Below are 16,104 nucleotides of genomic sequence, written 5' to 3'. Positions count from 1 at the left end.
CGCAGCAGCTCTGCCGGCGGCTGCGGCTGCGGCGCCCGGGCCACTTCCCACTCGCTGGTGCAATGCAGCTGGCCACCCGCCTGCGGCTGTGTGCCAGTATCGCGCCCGGATGAGGCTGGATCTGCCTCGACAGGTCCTGCAGGTGCTCGTGTTGCGGATTCTTCCGCCGCCTCCTTGCGGGCACACAACGCCGATGCGAGCGCCGCCAACGCAAAGTACAGCCCCAGCAGCCACCAGTTCCAAATCGTGTAGAATTTGAAGACGTACGGACCCAGCCTTAACATTTGTACCAGACCCATACCAAATATGTAGACCGCCAGTACGGCACGAAAGGCAGCCATGGCGGTGGCGGAGAGCGCAGGGCTGGTGCCGGCCTCGTACAGTGTGGCGGGAGGGCTAGAGCGAGCCTCGCCCTTACGGCGGGAGAGCGTGGGGCGCGCTACAGCTACGTATGCGCTTGTGAGTCCCGCCAGCGCAAGGACCGTGTGCGCCTGGGTTCAGTTACATCAGGGAATAATGCAAGCTACCTTAGCCATCGCGTTGCCTGTCGGTGCGCTTCCCGGTCTGTGGAAACGCAGGCAATCGCAACCCGTTGGGCCGTGCAGCGAAACCCTCCTCACGAACCTGGAGAGCAGGCGATTGCAAAAGCGAGTCCATTATTGTACTGAGTTTCCAGCTTTGAGCGCTCAACACGGTCCCGTTAGCAGTGTAACTTCGGCGAGTGACGTAAACGCCAGGGCGGTCTACCACCAGCAAAAAGTTGTAATCGCAGATTGATAATAATTTCCAACGCTAACCAATTAGCAGCGCCAATCACCTGACCCCAATCGGCCCTTAGCATTAATCAGCGATCACAAAACACCGGTTTGCGGTTGCCGTTTTTCTTCGCTCTTTGCCGTACTTTTGAAGATATTTCCAATGATTCCATACGAGCGAAGCGCATTATATGCATTATCATGTTTATAGGACTGCTCAGGTGTGTTGTCCAAGCCCCATGGCTTACACATGAGAACGTCAACCGAGGCTCCAACAGCAACCTTTATCGCTGTTAGTATTTCTGAGGCAGGATTGTATACACGTTACGGAGATGGACTTGGTCTGGCCAGGATCGTAAGATGCGTAGCATGCCTGGCCGACTGCCCGGCATCATTGCCCGCGTCTGAACGAGAAGCCAGCGAACATGATTCTTACTGCCGCGCAACTGACTCCCAGTGGGAGACCCGTCCTGCAGCAGGGGGAGGTGGAGGTCAGCTTGCTGGATAAGGTGAGGGGCCTCTTGTGTACAACAGAAGTGCTACCTTCACCTTTTTGCCACGTCAAGTCCCGCCCCGCCCCTACCCCGTCCGCTTTTTAAGCACATTTTTCATCCACGTGTGGTGCTAATGTGCTTGTCCATGGATTGCCGTTGACTTCCCGTCATGACGAAGCTGTTGTGAATGGCCTGAATAGCGATCTTTTGTTTGCCTGGCATCCGATTATCACACACAGGGCGGTACCCCAATCTTCCCGTGCTGAGACCCTCTGCGCCCTCCTTGATTTCAAGGCCTGCGTTCTGTGCAACCCTTGTCTCGGCGCCTCCTTTATGTAATTCGGGTCCTGTGTCGTTCTGTGTTGTCGTATATGATCCATACCGGCCTCCGTACACCTTTCCAGCGCCTGCCCGCAATTCCCCGGCTGCTGTGTTTCCCGTCCAAAACAGACACATGCCGGCCAAATCTCCCACCCTCACCACACACACATGTATACATAACCGGGTTGAATACTGCACGCACAGCCCCGCCTAGAACGCGACACACCTTGCGTTTTAGCGTGAGTGACGTGCTGCTGCCGTGGTAACCCGCACGTATAGGTTGATCTGGAATTCCAGCCAGTTGGCGGTCTGGCGGGGCATCAGGCGGAGGCCTATCGGGTAATGGTGTACGGCATATGGCGACGGTGCATGGTCCACGGGTGTTGGTGTTCGTCGGGCCCCTCACTGCCTGCATGGCGCTTGTGGCTTATGTGTCGGGCGATTGCCGCCCCAGCTGGCATCTAGCCTGCACTCACCCACACCGCTCCCCACGAGGGTGGGCACCGGAGCTACCTACCAATCAGCATGGGGGGTAACTTAATACATCTTTTATATGGGCCTCCAAAGCAGCAACCTGCTACTGCTGCTGCTGCTGCTGCTGCTGCTGCTGCCGGCTTCGCGGCACCCTCTCCAGATGGTCCCCTGATGGTTCCCACGGGCCTTCCCCGGGAGAGCCGCGTCGCGGTTCTCTAGCCTCTTAGTCCGCCGCTTGAAACCCGCTGCCGCTGCTGCTGTACCCTCCCTCCGCCAGAACGGTTACGTCATCCTCACCAACCGGCGGATCATTTGGGTACTGGAGGGGTCTGGCGATGGTGCGTCACCCGCTGCAGTGCCCGCTGCCTCCAGCGCCGCGCCAGGGAAAGTGCGTGCCGCCTCGCTGCTGCTGGCCGCCGTTGTGGCGTGCCACAAGAAAGTGCAGTACAGCATCAAGGGTGCCAAGGTGTGCGCACGGCTGCTCAACCAGCGCCCTCTTTAAATACAACTAGCAGCGCGGATAGTGCCGAAACAGTTGTCGCGGCCCGGACCAGATGTACCTTCTAACCTCACTGGCCTTTCCCGTGCCTCCCACCCTCGCTGCCATTCGACTTGTCCTGTTCCTCCGTCGTCCAACTCTCCCACCGGGGCATCTTATTACCCCGCACCGTCGACGACATGCTGCGCCGACATCACCCTGGGGGAAACCCCTTGCTGCGACACCAGGTGCGGCTGATGCTGGAAGTTTACACGGACCGGCTGCGGCAGCCAGTGCCTGGTGAGTGTGCGGACAGCGGGGAGGTCTGCGGGCCCGGAGAGGAAGAAGCGTGTGCGCCGCCTCTCCGACTAGCAGTGCCTTGGAGTGCTGCGGCAGCTGAGAGGCGGAGCGACTTTACCAGCCCCCCTTGAGCCCCCGCGCCTTGCATCCCCTTCCGCTTCGGAACCGCCTGGTTTGAAGTACAACACCTTTGCCGCTGATCCTCCTTTTCCTTCTCTCCGTAATGGTGCAGTATTTCAGGTCCTCCCCCTCCGGGTCCTTCCCCCTCCTCTCCCATAAGGGCGGTTCTTATTCCGCAACTGGTTCCCTCCCCTTCCTTACGTGATTCGTCTTTCCCCCACCTTACCCCCGCTGCAGCCTCCGGCTTCCATACCAGTATCGACCTGCTCGGCCTGCGGTGTCGCGGACCGGCGCCCGACGGCTTCAAAGTGCAGTTGGAGGAGCAAGTCCGACAGGCCGTAGCCGCCGACGCAGAGTCATCCACGGGCAAAACAACGTGCGCCGGCACTCCCAGCGGCAGTGTCACTGGCGGCCCCAGCGCCGCCTCCGCCGTTGTTGCCGCCCGCGTTGGCAGCGGGCAGCTGGACCCCCATTGGTCCCCTCTCCGGGCTGCTCTCCAATCCCGTCTAGGTCCACTGACGGCTGAAGGAACGCCCGCAGGTCCGGGTGCAGGGCCCGTCAGGGCACAGAGTGGCCTGGCTTCGTCCCCGCCGGGGATGGGGCCGGGGCCAGCGAGTGCGCAGGATGTCGGGGTGGCGACGACGTCGTCAGCACAGGGCGTCGCAGCGGAGCTTCGGCCGGACCCCCTGATGTTGCAGCAGATGGTGGAGATGGTGGGTCGATTAGGAGGAGGAAGAGGGCGGTGGAGTTTGGTACCGGAGGAAATACGCGGACCTCGGACATGGCCCAAACGCGGACTGCGCAGATTACGTGGTTTTGCGAAGTCGTGACTTTATTTGGAAAAATCAGTGGACAAAAGCGGTGTTTCTCCACCTGATGATATGCCTGCCACCTGGCTGCACTGCAGGGCTTCCCCCGCAACCGCGCTGCAAGGTCCTTATTGGCCACCCAGAACAAGCGGTGTTTCTCCACCTGATGATATGCCTGCCACCTGGCTGCACTGCAGGGCTTCCCCCGCAACCGCGCTGCAAGGTCCTTATTGGCCACCCAGAACACGGGGACGCAGGTGGGGTAGCAGGGTGTGGGTGGGGCGCAAGGGATGTCCGTCTGAACTGGATTGGTAGGTTGACACGCCGGGAACCTGAAGGACAGTGGACTACACACGAAGCACCCAAATGCGGTTTTTCGGTGGGTATGGATGCTAATCGCGCCTGCGAGAGAGAACACACGAGCGTTTTAATAACAGCAACACATTGTGTGTGGCTCGCTGCGGTGCAGCCGTCCAGCCGCCTTCACGGGCCCTAAAGTCTCCACTGTCATGGTGACACATGAACTAGGGGGGTTGTGGGCTCACTGTCTTTCTTTCGCAGGAGGCCATTGACTACCTGCTCGCCTTCGGCGACCAGGCCGGCATGGATGAGCCCCTGGACTTGTCACCCGCCACAGCCACGCCCGCATCGCAAGCAGTCGGTGCCAGCGCCAGCAGCGCAGCATCGCCCTCGCCGCCCGCCTTCATCCCCACCACGAGCCGCTACCCGGGCATTCTGCCTTCTTCCGGCCCGCCGACGAGCGGCCAGGCTAGTCCTTACCTCTATCCGTACAGCCCGCAGTCGGCGGCCGCCGCGGCGCTTCGTCCGTACCCGCATCTATACGGCAGCGCGCCGGATCTGGCAGGGTCGGGCGGGGCGTCGCCATCCGTGTCGGCTGCATTGCCGACGTCCACTGGGACACGCGCATCGCTGGACTTGGCGGGGCAGCTGCCTGCGCGGACCATCGGTGTTGCAGGAATAGTGAAGCGCGAGCAGCAGAAGACCGAGGAATCGGGCAGGTGGGCCCTGTATGTCGCCGTACCATCTGCTGGGCTTTAACCTATGCCATTGTGTAACTTGGATGCGACCCTTATTTTGTAGTACGTGTAACATGTACATGGTCCATGTACATACGCAGACCGTGAGGATCGTCTTTGCACACCACTTGCCCCCACACTGCGTCATTCTATAATGCGCATCCGCATTTACACGAACAGGACTCGGAAAACGGGACCAAAACTCCCAACATAGCCCCAACATGGCTTTTCGCCATCGTTGGGTCTGCCACCCTGCAGAGCTGTGGAGCAGGCGTTCCGTGACCTGTCCGCGCTCATGTCCAGCGCCGCTGCCATGGTGGCGCTAGCGGAGAAGTTCCGTGGAGTGCTGGGGGCGGAGGGGAGCACAGGCGGTGCGGCGGGTTCGACGGGAACGGCCGGCGAGGACCCCCTTCTGATGGACCTGGATACACAGCAGCAGCTCATCGCCCTGGGCATCAGCAGCCCTGTCACCCGGCAGACTGCTGGTGTGTGTGCGTGTGACGTGTGTATATTGCGTGCCTAAGTGCGGTCATTAGGGCTGGCAGGTCCTGTAGGCTTGCTCCTGGTGAGAAATGATGGGGGGGTTCATGGCCGCTTGAAGACGGACGTCAGGATGTGGGTGGGCGAGAACGCAACTTCAGGTTCAGGTCCAGGCGTGTGTTTGGGCTACGAGCTGGGGGGTAATAATGGATAATATAGCTTTTCATAAAAAAAGGTCTGAAAGTTGGATACTGTGGTCACCAAGTCCTCGAATAAAGATGTGGTGTGGGATGTATAGTCTTGGCAGGCGGAGAGCCGCGAGCTCTGCAGACGTCATTAACACCGCCTAGCCCACCACGCATCTGCCCTGGAAATGGTCCAGCCCCAACCCTCGTCTCCCATCTTCCCGTAATCTCCTCCGCATCTCGGGGTCCGCTGAGGGCAGTCCAAACTGGCTGGCACGTCTTGCTTCATTATCCCCCTGACCTCGCAAAGCCTTTTACCCCTTTTGGCGCGGCCCCAGGCGCTCGCTACCACATCGAGCTGTCCCGGCAGCTGGCGGACTTCCTGGCCACCCCCTTGCAGCGAGTAGGCGGCCTCATGAGCCTGCCGGACGTGTACTGCCTCTTCAACAGGGCGCGTGGCACGGAACTGGTGTCGCCGGATGACCTCCTCCAGGTGCAGGGGGCCTGGGCCAGGATGGGGACATGGCCTTTGGCGACCAAGGAGCCACCCATACCATGTGCCGTCTAGGGCGCCGCTCCAGGAAGGGTGTGAGGAGAAGAAACTCAGCCTCGTCGGCGGAAAGTGCCCGGTCGGAAACTGGCAATGTGACGGCGCCCGCGACCATCCACTAACGTTCCTGCATGTTACCTCGACCAAGTCCCAACACACTCCTGATGGTGGCCTCCCATCCGTCTTTCCAGAACTTCCCTTTGCGCTGTCCTTCCGCAGGCTGCCCAGCTGTTTTTGCGGGCGGGTGTACAGGGCCTCCGGCTGAGGCCCTTGAGCAGCGGGGTATTGGTGATTCAGGGCCCGCAGCACTCGGAGGATCAGGTGGGCGGGTGATGGATGGGATGGCTTGGGAGAGAAAGCCAGACGCTGACGAGACGAGCCCCGGCCTGAGCGCCCAGGAAGATGTCCTTACCGATTGGGGGAGGTCCTGAAGCCGCGATGCTTCCCCCTGGACAGGGGGAGATGGGGTAGGGGTAGAGGTTGGTGTGTCTGTGGGGGGTTACGCCTAGGGTTTGGTTCAGTGTCTCGCATTGGGGCTTTCGGATGGCGGCTTTCAGCTTCGCTGCCACGTGGGACGCACTGAGGGTTTTGGGGGAGCGCAGTCAATGCCTACAACGGCACTGGCCCCGCACGGTCTTAACCAATCGACCAGGCGCGATATCAGCCTGACCCCACGAGGGTAATGCAGGGCAGGCGGCCATGCTAACAACTATGAGTGCAAATCTATTGCGAAAGCCAATTGCAATCACCAAAGCCAGCAAGCCCCTTGCCACACCGTGGACCATTTGGCTTTGCCCCATGACCTACATCTCTCTCCCGACTATATTGGCGGTCCTCTTCCCTTCCGCCCGACCAATTTGTGCACTGGGTAGGGTGAGGGTCCCGCCTTGGTTGAACCCTCCACTACCCACTCGTGCAACACATGGTCACATGATGTCGCTGCCACCTATTCCTATCGCCGTTGCGCCATGTGTGTAGTCACCCTCTTCCTCATCCCTTCCCATAGGTGTGCGCCAAGATAGCCCAGCTCACGACGCCGTCTTCCCCTCTCCTCCAAGATTCTACCGCTGCTGCGATCTCCGACACCATTGCGCCTCCAGCTTGCGGGGCGACTGCGGTGCCACCGCCACCGCCGCTGGGTCCGGGTGTTAGCGCCAGTGACGTCGCACTGGCTCTGGGGGGTATCTCGGTGGCCATTGCATCTGAGCACCTGCTCATGGCAGAGGCCCGCGGAGTAGTGTGTCGGGATGACGGCCCTGAGGGGCTGCGCTTCTATCGCAACTTCTTCTGCCAGGATAGCCTGAACCCCACGGCGTTGGTGGGTGGCTAGCGCTTACTGGCCAACAGGACTTGGGTTTGCGCATGCCATTACAGCAAGTACAGGACTTGGGAGGGTCGCCCGGCCGTAGCCGGTCTTTCAGCACGGGATGGGCACTGCGAACGGTAGCATGCTGGTATGTGGGTGTTTTGCACCCTAGCGTCTCGGCGTCATGGTGACTAACCTAGGCAAGTGACATGATAGCGAAAGCCACAGATGCCTTTTGCTGCTTGCCTGCGTTGTTTCTAGAGCCTCTGCGGACACTGACGGGCAGTTGTTGTCGATCTCCGCGCTCCGGACTTTCCAGCCCTTTCCCACCTTTCTTGATCGGGGATTGGTGCTCTTGCCAGGGCAGCGGAATCAGCAACCGTGCCTAAACTTGAATCGCCAACTGTATTAAGATGGGTCAGTTACTCTCCGCATACGTCGTGCACTGCAGACAATTGGTTCCGTAGCATGCCAGGCTCGCGATGTGCCAAGCTAAGCATGCGCAGTACCGCGTTGTTGGTCATGGGAAAGACGTAGGTAGACCTCATGAGGAGGCCTCAATGGTGCCTGCCGTTGTGGATCGGCGATTGGAAGGACGCCAGGCTGGCCCATATGGCACTTCGGAAGCATTGCATGCAGGCAGGCGCGCACGCTTTGCCAAGGTTTCTGCACCGGTTGTGCACCGGTCCTTAGCGTTGACGTGGACCACGTGGGCACGTGGCGCTGGAAGACGCAGTAGCAGTAGCAAACTTCATGACAGGACAGGACGCCTGCAAACCACTGAGCAAGTGCGCTATCTCCAGTGCCGTAACTGCAAGAGGCTGGCTGCCGGTACAGGACAACGCAAAACCGGGAGGAAGATACCCCATCTGGGTACTGGGCGCTATTTGACAGGCATCTGGCCAGCGTCGGGGTAGAGTATGGGCAAGCGTCCACGGAGCCAGGAAAAATCCCAAACGCTACATACATCTGAAGATTTAAACACCATTTAGCTAATGCCCGATAACAGAATTACAAATGGCTACTTTAAGTCCCTCTTGTCACAGAGCATGGAGCACCGGGAAATAATTCCGGCAGTTCCCCGTATACTCCCTATGCAAGTTTTAAGACCGGGATTCACGAGGCTCGAAGGCGTACGGCGTGCCAATTTCGCACTTTAGATGGAGTTTTACTGCTATCTGCATCAGTTGCAGTTGCTCCTGTTAAGGGCCTTTACAGTGACATCATGATGAAGGTGCGCATTCTCCTCGCTGTCGTGGCTGTTGAGGTGGCCCAGCCAGGGATTTATGCATGTGTAGTACCTCACACACATGCATGTGTAGTACCTCACACACATGCATGTGTAGTACATCACGCGCACCTTGGCTTTCATCGTGACGTATATTGAATCAGCAGGCCATGTGTGACCCTTAGGATGTTCTGTGTAAGGCAGGTCTGTACATGACTGACGCATCCTGAGCTGCATGCCCAGCTCGCTACACAGGCGCGCATAGGGTTGATGGTAACCCGCCACGGCCTATGCTTAACGACAGCCACGTTTACCCCTCGCGCATGCGGGACTCTCTAGGGTCTACTGCTAGGGTCGTGTGTCCTGGGATTTTCACTTGGATATACGGTTTGCGCTATTCCCTCGTAAGATTAGTCCAGGTAAACCCTAGGCATATACTTACTTACGATAAATAGTGAGACAAGCCGATTGGCGTACATTAATGAGATTCCCGCCCTAATCCTCGTTGGTCTCCAGCATTTCATCCAGTGGTGGGGGCGGGCTAGACGCGTGTAATCCAAGCGCTTAATCCCGAATAGAAACGGGAAATATTTTTGGAGGGTGTAGTGTCCTAGGAAGAGGTTCAATGGGGTGAGGGGGTTTCAGCGGACCATTTGTTTCAATTGTTCGGAGTCGTGAGCGACCCCAAGCGCTGGTGAGGAACCCGGGATACACCACTTTTGTTCCATGGCAGTGATAATGCAGCTACAAGCCTGAACCCTGATGAAGATCTAAATGTTGATCCTGGTAGCCTGCTGTGTAGGCGTATGCTGTTCCTGCTGGTAAAGCATGCAGCACTTTCAGCAGCGATTTTTTGCAGCGTTTGTGTACGTCCCTTGGGCCCATGTCCGGGCCCACACGTTGGTTGCCTGCTGCCCCTACACCTGTCAGCTGGTGCATGCGCTTCACTGCATCGCTCGGCAATGCAAATCTTACATGCAAGGTCTTTTAAACTCGCGGACTAGCATGCACCACGCACACTAGGACATTTTCGCCCACGTGAAGTCATCAATGAGTAGGTTAACAACGCATATGCATGTACACTGTAGCCATGTGTTCCTTACAATTGGAGGCTTCATGCATGAAAAGGGCGCCGTGTACGGAAAGCGCGTCATTTTTCTCCGACACTTTCAACATAATATTGCACGATACAAATTGTGTACCATAAGGATATCTGAGAATCTACCGAGAAAACACTGGAAAGCTTAAGGTCTATTTTCTTGTCTTTGCTTGTCCCTTCTAGGTTGCATACGCTTAGAGCCATGGCGCTCTAATAGCTGCTCTGCAGCTTGATATCTCTTTTAAGATGTCTTCCTCGTGGTCTTCCAGCACCCGGACACCTGATAACGTTCCTCAGTCGCCCGCGCCCCGGAAATCATCAGACCCACCCCGACCGTGATTATGGCTGCCGCCTATAGTGTGCCCGCCGGCCAGGGCTACTTGGCCACCTCACCGCTGACGCTCACGCGGTCGACGCCTATACCTTTTGGAGCGAAGCGCCTTCCTAATGGGGGAAGATCAACAGCTCCCGCACCGACCGGCTCTACGCGCTGGTCAGGTGCGGGTGCTATGGATGGCTTCAGCGATGGTGCTCGTGCAGATGACCACTACCAACGTTATAGCCTTTCCACATCGGGGCGCCGGCGGTCTGTTGCTTCCTCACCGAAGACCGCGGACGCCAAGCCGGTAGCTTCCTCCAACGCGCCCGTGACCTTCGGCTTCTCAGTTGGAACAAGCAGTCCTTTTATAGACGAAGGAAAATTTTCATTCCCTTCACGCCCTGCAAATTGCTCTTCTGCGCCGCGTGGGCTGCTCAGCCGTGCTCTGAGCAACGAGCCCATCAAGGTCAGAACCAGGGCTTTTCTTGCACCGCAGAGTTTTAATTCTTGTTTGCATCTTAGCGCCAACTGTGTTATTACATATTGTTTGACAGGAGCATGAACTGGGCCCGGCTATGCTCCCAGCAGTCTCGGCGGACCCGTCTGTAGACCCGCTTATGTTCTTTCCCGGCATCCCTCTTGACCTCCTGCGCCAGGCTCAGGTAGGCAGGGAAGTCGGGCGTTTGTGTTGCATTTGTCGCTTTGTGCGCTGGATAGGGCGCTTTAATGAGTCCTGCGGTCCTGCAAGCCTTGTTCCTGTTGTTTGCTTTGATGTCGCTTTCTTTTCGCTGCTTACTCTCTATCATACCGTCTATTTGCCTCGGTCATTTCGATAAGGTAGCAAAGCTTGTGACCTTGGTATTTCGGAAATGATTCCGGCAGGCGTCTTACCCGGTGTTTCATAAGGAGCTTGTAGTCACGGCATACGGGTTAGCTGCACGGGCTCACGCGAACCAGCTCCGCAAGAATGGCGATTCGTTACTGAGTCACTGCGTGGAGGTGAGTGAATTACTTTGCAACGCGTACGCTACCTGTGGTTAAGCGAGATGAAATGATCACAACCTTCTGCCTGCAGGTTGCAAAGCTACTGGCTGGACTAGGCTTGGATGAGGAGGCTGTTGCCGCAGGCTTGTTACACGAGTGCTTAAGCAGCGATGTGTATCGCTCCCAGCTTGAGGAGTTTATGCCGCCGTCAGTGGTTAGCGTCCTGGACCGCGTTAACACTATCAGCGAAATGAGCCGGTTGTATCGCCAGCATAGCACCTCAGGATCATTTACGGAGGAGACGTTCCGGCGCATGCTTGTGGCTATGGAGGACGTGAAAGCTGTTCTGGTCAAGTTGGCTGACCGCATCCACAATATGCGCACCGTGCGGATACTGCCCATTGAGCGTCAGGAAGCGCTGGCCCGGGAGACCCTGGAGGTGTATTCCGTAGTGGCGAACCGTCTGGGCGTATGGTGCTTGAAGGCTGAGTTGGAGGACCTGGCCTTCAGCGTGTTACACCCCGAGGTGCGAATGGAGTGCGAACTGACGGGCTATTCACTCATTTACAGGCTCCTTCGCCTATAGCTTCCTTGTCCTGAGCGCCCGTCGAAATGTGGGGCGCAATTAAGTGCCGAGCTGTACATTTGCGTTTTCAATTTGAGTATTGTTACATGGCGAGCGATGCATTCTACTTGCCGTAAGTATAGCTAAAATGAATCTACCCTTGCGAATCAGCGATGAATGTCATGTAAGTCCATCTTGCGGCCACGACCACAGGAGTACACGTGGCTCAAAAACGCGGTGCGGTCGCGGCAAGACCCAGTGGCGCTTGAAGCTACCATCAACGCCATCAAAGGCGCACTGCACAGCCACGGCGTTAAGTACGAGGACATCAGCGGGCGTCCGAAGAACTTGTATGGTATATACTCAAAGCTGAAGAAGGATGGCAAGCCGCTGACTTCCGAGTCGCTTGGCGCCGTGTACGACTTGATGGCGTTGCGCGTAATCGTAGCCTCTAAACACGAATGCTACACAGCGCTGCGTGCGGCTCAGAGCGTTTACCGCACCATGCCGGCCCGGAGCAAGGACTTCATAAAGGATATCAAAAAGCCCAATGGTTACCAATCGCTGCATGAAACTGTATACGGCGAGGGCGATGTCCCAGTGGAGGTGGGTGAGGGTGTTGCCTTAGTGCATATGTTGGTTTCCCTAGCTTTTGAGTTCATCTTGCTCTGGACAATATGACTAAGCGTTGTGACCCAGAAGAGCATATGTTATTCGCAGGTCCAAATACGCACGCACAAGATGCACTACATTGCCGAGTACGGGTTCGCAGCGCACTGGAAATACAAGGAAAAGCTGGACAGCGAGGACGAATGGCTTGAAAAGGTGAGGGTAGAACTATTGGGTCCTGAGTAAGGAGCCCCTGCAACGCAGGTGGCAGGGTCGTATGGAGCTGCGACGTAATCGGTTTAGGTCTTGCACCTAAAGGTGTTTTGCGGTCGGTATCTCGCAGGAGACGCAGTATAAGCGCTGGTTGACACAGTACAAGCTGGGTGTCCACGATAAGAAGGTACGGCCGCAAGGCAGCCCGCCAACTGATGGGTCGCTGAAGTCACTCGGCGTCGCCTACCTCGACGCCCCTGAGGATCAGCAAGGCAGTTTGCTGGACCCGTTTCTGCGGCACCAGCGGTTCAAGCTGCAGGTGTGGTGGGCGCCGCAGCTGGTTTTGGCAGTCACTTTGTAGTTCGTGTGAACCGGCGCTTCTTTTATTTGTGCACTAGAACAGTCGTTTAAAAGCGGCCTGTATGTACAACAATTCTACTTGGGATCCACCCTTCGGTCAGTTTGTTGTTCTCCTCGAGTTTGTAAGGGTACCTTGCCTTAGTGCCTTGGTTTGGGTTGTGAATACGAAAGTTTCGGCCCTTTCCTTTGCAGGTTCCTGTAAAGACGGAGGTTAGCGTGCTGCTAGCCACGTCGGATGGTGTTGAGACGAAGGAGTTCCCCCTGGGAACAACTGCACAGCACCTCTGGCAAGAGCTTGGACTAGGATTACAGCCAGGGTACGCGCTTACTGTAAACAACCGGCTGCCGTCAGGCGAGGCCGCTCTCCAAAGCGGGGACCTTGTGCAGGTGCTACCCCTTGCCACGGTGCTGACGCGGAGCCCTCAGGACCGTTCCGGATCTCCTGGCTGGTCACTGGCAGCAGTTGCCGAGGAGTGGGATGAGGAGATGAGCTCGAGCCCGGCTGTGTCAGCCAGGAATGAGGGTTATCCAGAGGACGTCTTGGAGGTGTACAGTAGGAATGGCATGACGACCTGGGCGATGGGCCCGCAATCGGGGTCATCTGTACCTGTTGCTAATATGTAAATGGGGAGCGGCTGCTTGCGCCTTAACACCCATGTTACCTCCTGCGCGCGTGGCCGTTGCTACCTTGGCAGCCCTCGTTGGAGCAGTTCATGTCGACGGAGGCGTGGTGAAGGAGCGGCTTGATCTTGGAACGTGTCGCACGCAGGGCATTGTTTTAGTTGGGTGCGCATTTAGTGGGTGCGCATTGTATACCTGAACGACGGCAAGCCGACTCCGCATGCGGCCTCTGTACATTATGTAACTCCTGCATTACAGACGACGCAAGCATTCCATACATTGTCTTCAGGCTATTGCGGAGATTCTGTGTATCGTTTTGTGTTTGCACGACTTTTAATATTGAGAATGGTCGTTAGCGAGGCTCGGTCGGTTGTTGGCGCTAGCTGAGTGGCGGACATCTTTTTGGCATGGCCATTACAACCCATAACCGATTTCTATCGGGTCCTCGTAACCCTCTCCGTAGAAAATCGTCCTCGTTCTGTTGTAACTTTAGTCCAGGAGCGTCGAGGTTTGGAATGTCTGATGTTTGGAATATCCTAGGGTGCTTTACTATGTGCTTGGGATGGTGAGCGGGAAATGGCGGTAGAGTAGGTATTTGTCCTGCATATCTCGTGCATCTGCTCAAGTTGTCGCTGCTATTGTTTGATGCTTACGGGCATATCCTGGGTGACAGTTCGTGCGTTGTCGGGACTGTAGGGGCGGCAATACCTGTGGAGTGTTGCAGGGGTTCCTGTTGTAGGAGTGCGTGGCGTCGATAATTCTTTCAGTGTGGCTTTGGTGCTTAGGTTGGGCCTGCCTATGGCTGGGTGCTAGGGTGTTGCTGCGTATGTGGGTGACGACTCAGCGGTTAGGTCGATGGGTTGCTGCGGCAGTGAGCGATGCGCCGCCAGGTGTATCGTCCACTGCTGCTGCATCGTGGAATGAACGCACGGGTATAACTGGTTCACGGAATTTGGCAATTGGCGCCAGTCTGAATCCTGCTAGGGATAACATGGTGAGCGGTACTCGCGGTTGTATTGTGATTCAAGGTGTTTTGGTATGCGACCTCAATAAGTTGCTCGCCTGAATTATAGATCCCTTTTCATTTCCGCAGTTTGTCCACTGTGTCTTCTTATAATTCCCTCAAGCGTCGCGGCCGATTTGCCGCTATGCGCTGGTATGTCCGGGCTAGCACCTGCGCACTTGTGCTTGCGAAATGATAGTCGGAAGCCTTTGCGTAAATATTCATTATCAGCGTCGGTGCCCTGCCTTCGATGACGAAATAGGCATTCTTTGCTGAAGATTGGCGACAGTGTCTGCTCACGCGACTCGCATTTCGTTCGATTGCTGCCCATTGTTGATGATGGGGCTGCGTTGGCTAAGGTTAAACCTTTGTTGCGCGTATGCTGTAAATCCGTGCGAGGATCACCACGTTGCAAATCCATATCCTTGATTTCTCCAGCATTGCAACATAGCACGGCGAGGATATCAATTGTACATATACCTTTGCACCATTCACTTAGGCCTTTGCCGCGCGTCGGCCTGACAGCTCCAAACGCTGCCTGTGGTCATAATTTATCACTAGGACGTGATGGAGGGCGTCGGGCATCACCTTTCCGGTCCGAAATTTGCGGTTCCGGTCCGGTGGCCGGTCGCAAAGGCTGTCGTATTCTGTACGGCTGGCGGGGCTAACCATTTGCTAAATGAGGTCTTCTTCATCTGGTTTAGGAATATAGCAATGCGGAATTAAATAGATAGGGTTATCTGCTCTCCTCAGTTGCATATAGATATCTGTGATGCTCACGTTAGTAAGGGTGATTACCCGTACTTCCATCTGACTTCTCGCAGTATGCGTAGCTTGTTGTTTTCTCCTTAATCGCTGTGTGGATTTCATATGCACTAATTGGGAAAGTTCGATGGAAAGTTCCGCCCTTTCGTTGCACCGCCACTGGCTTGGCCTTGCCAGAACGGCCGAGTAGCTGGCTCATGGGCTAAGGTACTTTATAATGCACAAAAAACACCGCATTAAACAGTGAAAGGGCTGGGTGACATGGATGGATAGATGGATGTCACAAGCTTCCGCGAGCTCGTACGGACGAACCGACGGACTCGGACGAACCCGAAGTCCGTCGGGAAACTAAGTAAACAAGAATAGAGAGCGTACAGCTATGGCCAAAACAGTAAGTACCCAACACGGCATCCAAGTAGATGCCGAAGGCACGCAAAGAAGGCTTAAGACAGGCATCTCGAACATGACTTCCGCAAAACAACGCTGGTCATTGACTTGCATGACATCATTGACTTGCATGACATCACAAACACTCGCGCTAATGGGGACGCCTAGGTCCCAAAGCTTTTGCCGTGCAGACGTAAGCTGGGGACACTCAAGCATGAAATGCTTCTCATTTTCAACGACTCCATTGTCACCACACGCAGCACACACGCGACGTTCCCTAGACCTGTCGCTCACGCTATTAACCGTCATTACCCTATTAACCGTCAGATCAGAAATGCACAAAGGTAGAGTAGTAAGGTAGACGGAGAATGGCGCGATCGTGCGCCCTGGGGATATTGCCCTCGAATTTCCCTCGAATTGTTTCGACACATCTTGACAACTTGCATCCTGCCACCCGTTACGAAGGCTCTTGGATACACTGCCAGCCTGTCATTGCCATGGATGGCAGCTTCTCCTTTGCATGGTGGGAGGGCCACGGTTCGCGCTGTCAACATTCAACAGCAGTGAAATTGGTCCGCTTCTGGACAGCTCGGTATGAACATAAGGGCCGCCACGCTAATTTACACGATAATTACACTTCGT

At 56.3% G+C, this 16,104-nt stretch overlaps 2 protein-coding genes across 2 annotated transcripts; both read left to right on the top strand.

Moving 5' to 3' along the window:
- Positions 1–1,180: 1,180 nt before the first annotated feature.
- On the top strand, positions 1,181–8,715 carry VOLCADRAFT_99928 (uncharacterized protein; the record flags this gene model as incomplete). Its single annotated transcript, XM_002958598.1, has 12 exons — positions 1,181–1,264; positions 1,850–1,909; positions 2,322–2,510; positions 2,771–2,822; positions 3,180–3,655; positions 3,949–4,008; positions 4,313–4,770; positions 5,047–5,273; positions 5,792–5,946; positions 6,223–6,324; positions 7,010–7,321; positions 8,656–8,715. The coding sequence occupies 12 exons, from the start codon at positions 1,181–1,183 to the stop codon at positions 8,713–8,715; spliced, it is 2,235 nt and encodes a 744-aa protein (XP_002958644.1).
- A 1,036-nt stretch (positions 8,716–9,751) lies between these two features.
- On the top strand, positions 9,752–14,715 carry VOLCADRAFT_78003 (uncharacterized protein). The gene is made up of 8 exons (XM_002958597.1): positions 9,752–10,421; positions 10,510–10,617; positions 10,838–10,954; positions 11,031–11,465; positions 11,718–12,110; positions 12,225–12,329; positions 12,457–12,645; positions 12,879–14,715. The coding sequence occupies exons 1-8, from the start codon at positions 9,978–9,980 to the stop codon at positions 13,308–13,310; spliced, it is 2,223 nt and encodes a 740-aa protein (XP_002958643.1). The 5' UTR covers positions 9,752–9,977; the 3' UTR covers positions 13,311–14,715.
- The last annotated feature ends 1,389 nt before the right edge of the window (positions 14,716–16,104 follow it).

The sequence above is a fragment of the Volvox carteri genome, assembly GCF_000143455.1.
Source record: "Volvox carteri f. nagariensis unplaced genomic scaffold VOLCAscaffold_99, whole genome shotgun sequence".
Classification (NCBI taxonomy): domain Eukaryota; kingdom Viridiplantae; phylum Chlorophyta; class Chlorophyceae; order Chlamydomonadales; family Volvocaceae; genus Volvox; species Volvox carteri.
Note: the sequence above shows the minus strand (reverse complement) of the source record. Positions and strands in the feature narration are given on the sequence as shown.